Source organism: Scomber japonicus, chromosome 23 (assembly GCF_027409825.1).
Source record: "Scomber japonicus isolate fScoJap1 chromosome 23, fScoJap1.pri, whole genome shotgun sequence".
NCBI lineage: Eukaryota > Metazoa > Chordata > Actinopteri > Scombriformes > Scombridae > Scomber > Scomber japonicus.
In genome coordinates, this window is record NC_070600.1 from 24,655,492 (window position 1) to 24,660,491 (window position 5,000).

Below are 5,000 nucleotides of genomic sequence, written 5' to 3' on the forward strand. Positions count from 1 at the left end.
CACCCAACCAACACCATGCAGTAAGATACACACACACACACACACACACACACACACACACAACACCATGCAGTAAGACACACACACACACACACACACACACACACACACACACACAGAGAGAGACACACACACACACACAACACCATGCAGTAAGACACACACACACACACACAGAGACACACACACACACACACACACACAAACACCATGCAGTAAGACACACACACACACACACACACACACACACACACACACAGAGAGAGACACACACACACACACACACACCATGCAGTAAGATACACACACACACACACACAGACACACACACACACACACACCATGCAGTAAGATACACACACACACACACACACAGACACACACACACACCCAACACACACACACACCCAACACCATGCAGTAAGACACACACAGAGAGACACACACACACACACACACACACACACCCAACACCATGCAGTAAGATACACACAGAGACACACACACAGAGAGAGAGACACACACACACACACACACACACAGAGAGAGACACACACACACACACACACACACAGAAGGAAGAAAGAAGGGAGGAAGGAAGGAAAGAAAGGAAGAAAGAAGGGAGGGAGGAAGGAAGGAAGGAAAGGAAGTAAGCAAAGAAGGAAGGGAGGGAGGGAGTAAGGAAGGAAGGGAGGAAAGGAAATAAGGGGGTAAGGAAGGAAAGGAAGGGAGGGAGGGAGGGAGGGAGGAGGAAGGAAGGAAGGCAGACAGGAAGGAAAGAAGGGAGGGAGGGAGGAAAGGAAGGAAGGAAGGAAGGCAGACAGGAAGGAAAGAAGGGAGGGAGGGAGGGAGGGAGGGAGGAAGGAAGGAAGGAAGAAGGAAGGGAGGGAGGAAGGAAGGAAGGAAGGAAGAAGGAAGGGAGGGAGGGAGTAAGGAAGGGAGGAAAGAAAAGAAGGAAGGGATGGAGGGAGTAAGGAAAGAAGGGGGGAAGGGAGGGAGGGGGGAAGGGAGGGGGGAAGGGAGGGGGCGAAGGAAGGGAGAGGGCGAAGGAAGGGAGGAAAGGAAAGAAAGTAAGGGAAGAGGGGAGGGAGGGAGGAAAGGAAGTAAGGGAAGAAGGGAGGGAGGGAGGAAAGGAAGTAAGGAAGGAACATCATGTGTTGTGAACATTAGTGCTTCAGGAGTCTCATTCTGTGTGTTTCCTTCCTTCCTTCCTTCCTTCCTTCCTTCCTTCCCTCCCTCCTTCCTTCCTTCCTTCCTGTGTGTTACTGTGTGTTTCAGGAACTGGCAGACGGCTCCGTTCATGGAGGTGGAAGTGGCCATCAGGCTGCTCTACATGCTCGGTGAAGCTCTGCCGGCGTCTCACGGAGCTCATTTCTCTGGAGACACGGCGAAGGCCAGCGCTCTGCAGGACATGATGAGGACGGTAGGTCACATGACTCCACTCTGACCGAGCTGTGGTCACATGACTCCACTCTGACCCAGCTGTGGTCACATGACTCCACTCTGACCCAGCTGTGGTCACATGACTCCACTCTGACCCAGCTGTGGTCACATGACTCCACTCTGACCCAGCTGTGGTCACATGACTCCACTCTGACCCAGCTGTGGTCACATGACTCCACTCTGACCGAGCTGTGATCACATGACTCCACTCTGACCCAGCTGTGATCACATGACTCCACTCTGACCCAGCTGTTACACTCAACTGTTCTAGCTCGACCCGACTCGATCAAAAAAAAGAGGGAGGAAGGGAAAGAGGAAGGAGGGAGGAAGAAGGAACAAAAAGAGGGAGGAAGGAAGGAGGGAAGAAGAGAGGAAAGAAGGAAGGATGGAGGGAGAAAGGAAAAGAGGAAGGAAGGAAAGAAGGACAGAGGAAAGAGGGAAGGGAGGAAGGTAGGGGGAGGAAAGAAAGAGAAGGAGGGAGGGAGGAAGGAAGGAAGGAAGGGAGGAGGGAGGAGGAATGAAGGAAGGATGGAGGGAGAAAGGAAAAGAGGAAGGGAGGAAGGAAGGAAAGAAGGACAGAGGAAAGAGTGAAGGGAGTAAGGTAGGGGGGAGGAAAGAAAGAGAAGGAGGGAGGGAGGAAAGGAAGGAAAGAAGGTAGGAGGGTGGAAGGAAGGAAGGAAGGAAGGAGGGAGGAAAGGAAAAGAGGAAGGAAGGAAAGAAGGAAAAAGGGAAGGGAGTAAGGTAGGGGGGAGGAAAGAAAGAGAAGGAGGGAGGGAGGAAAGGAAGGAAGGAAGGAAGGTAGGGGAGAGGAAAGAAAGAGAAGGAGGGAGGGAGGAAGGACGGAGGAAAGAAGGAAGGGAGGAGGAAAGAAGGAAGGAGGGAGGAAAGAAGGAAGAAAGGGAGGGAGTCGAGTAGAGCTAGAACTGTAGAGTGTAAAGCTTGTAGATGCTGTGTGTGTGTGTGTGTGTGTCTGTGTGTGTGTGTTCTCTCTATGTGTGTGTGTATGTGTGTGTGTGTGTGTGTATTCTGTATTCTGTGTGTGTGTATTATACTCAGACATTAACACCGCCTCCCTCTCTCTCCTCTCTTCCTCCTCAGCTGGTCTCCTGCAGCGTCAGCAGCTACCAGCACAGCTCCGTGTCTCTGGAGTTCTTCGAGACGGTCGTCAGATACGATAAGTTCTTCATCGTGGAGCCGCAGCACATTCCTAACGTCCTGGTGAGACACGAGGATGGAGAGCAGGGGGGGGGCAAACTCATTCTGATGGGTGGATGGATGATGGAGGGAAAGAAGGAAGGAAGGAAATAAGAAGGGAAGGAAGGAAATAAGAAGGGAAGGAAGGAAAGAAGGAGGGAAGAAAGGTAGGAAAGAGAGATAGTGAAGGACAGACAGAAGGAAGGAAGGGAAGAAAGGTAGGAAGGACAGATGGAAGGAAGGAAAGAAAGACAGGCAAAAGGAAGGAGGGAAGAAAGGTAGGAAGGACAGATGGAAGGAAGGAAGGAAAGAAGGGAGGAAGGAAGGACAAAAGGAAGGAAGGGAAGGAAGGAAAAACAGGCAAAAGGAAGGAGGGAAGAAAGGAAAGACAGGCAAAGGGAAGGAGGGAAGAAAGGTAGGAAGGACAGATAGAAGGAAGAAAGGAAGGACAGATAGAAGGGAGGACGGAGGGAAGAAAGGAAGGAGGGACAGAAGGAAGGAAGGAAGGAAGGACAGATGGAAGAAAGGAAGAACAGAACGAAGGAGGGACAGAAGGAAAAAAGGAAGGTAGGAAGGACAGATGGAAGGAAGGAAGGAAGGAAGGACAGATGGAAGGAAGGAACAAAGAAAGGAAAAAAGGAAGGAAGGAAAAGGGCACTGGATGGCAAGTGGGCCGGATCTCACCCCTCGGCGGGCCGTATCTGGCCCACGGGCCGCATGTTTGACACCCCTGCTGTAGATTATAAGAAAAGTCTTCTATTAAAGTTGTGTGTTCATACTGTGTGTGTGTGTGTGTGTGTGTGTGTGTGTGTGTGTGTGTGTGTGTGTGTGTGTGTGTGTGTGTGTGTGTGTGTGTGTGTGTGTGTGTGTGGTGCGTTCACTGTCAGATGGCGTTTCTGGACCAACGAGGACTGAGACACAACAGCCCGAAGGTCCGCAGCAGAGTGGCGTACCTCTTCTCCAGATTAATCAAAACTCTGCAGTGAGTCTCAAAACTAATCAAATCGAAGGGGAAGGAAGGAGGGAAGGAGGGAGGGAGGGAGGGAGGGAGGGAGGGAGGAAGGAAGAAAAGGTCCAGCAGGGTTACTGCTAAGGCTGCTCAATCAATCCAGATCTGATCGTGATTAAGATTTAGGGGCCAAACGATCTCAAAACTAATAAAATCGAAGGGAAACGATTTTTAATAATAATGAGATAGCACTTAATAACAAAGGTTTTATTTTGAAAAGCTTAGACAGGAAGCCACTGCAGCTGAAACACAGTGAAATGATTAACAATCCTGTTGTCCTCAGGTCAAGGAAGGAAGGGAGGAATGAGGAAGGAAGGGAGGAAGGAGGGAAGGAAGGAAGGGAGGAAAGAAGGAAGGACAGAAAGAAGGAAGGATGGATGGAAGGAAGGAAGGAAAGAAGGAAGGGAGGAGGATGGGAGGAAAGAAGGAAGGATGGAAGGAAGGAAGGAAGGAAGGAAAGGAGTAATGAGGGAAAGGAGGAAGAAAGGAAGGACTGAAGGAAGGAAGGAAGGAAAGGAGTAAGGAGAGATGGATGAGGGAAAGGAGGAACGAAGGAAGGAAGAAAAGGAGTAAGGAGGGAGGGATGGCGTAAAAGAGGGAGGAAGGAAGGAAGGAAGGAAGGAAGAAAGAAAAGGAGTAAGGAGGGAATGATGAGGGAAAGGAGGAAGGAAAAAAGGAGAGAAGGAAGGAAGGAGTAAGGAGGGAGGGATGGAGGAAAAGAGGAAGGAAGGAAGGAACAGTCAAAAGAGATGGGGTCAATTTGACCCGGGAGGACGACAGGAGGGTTAAAAACCAGGAAGTGATGTGTGAGCTGTCGTCATGGTAACCAGCTCAGCTCTAGTTCAGGCTGCAGGGAGAGAAAGTTAATTAAACCTGATGGACAATAAATGCAGCACGTTTCTAAAGTTTAATAAAATAGTTTTAATAATCGTGATTATGAGACTTTCCGTATCTCGTCGTACTTCGTGTAGGTGTTAACTTTAATTCATAATAATGACTTCCTGCTCTTCTACTTCCTGTCCAGTAAACACATGAACGCCTTCACGGAGGACATCCTGACCCGCATCCAGGACCTGCTGGAGCTCACTCCTCCTGTAAGAATCACTTCCTTCCTTCCTTTCCTTCCTTCCTTCCTTCCTTTCTTCCTTCCTTCCTTCTCTCCTCAGCTCCCTCCCTCCTTACTTTGTTCATTCCTCCTTTCCTTCTCTCCTTACTTCCTTCCTCCCTCCCTCCTTACTCACTCCTTTCCTTCCTTCCTTTTCTCCTTCCTTCCTCCCGCCATCCCTCCTTACTTCGTTCCTTCCTCCCTTACTTCTCTCCTTCCTCCCTTCTCTCATTACATCCTTCCTCCTTC

General features: G+C 50.0%; 1 protein-coding gene across 1 annotated transcript in view; it reads left to right on the top strand.

The window, feature by feature from the left end:
• Nucleotides 1-5,000, top strand: part of xpot (exportin, tRNA (nuclear export receptor for tRNAs)) — a 42,241-nt gene that overhangs the window by 27,895 nt on the left and 9,346 nt on the right. The window contains exons 6-9 of the mRNA XM_053313832.1: nt 1,279-1,423; nt 2,542-2,661; nt 3,525-3,619; nt 4,671-4,740. Coding sequence (XP_053169807.1) covers nt 1,279-1,423; nt 2,542-2,661; nt 3,525-3,619; nt 4,671-4,740 — 430 coding nt within the window. The remainder of the gene's footprint in view (nt 1-1,278; nt 1,424-2,541; nt 2,662-3,524; nt 3,620-4,670; nt 4,741-5,000) is intronic.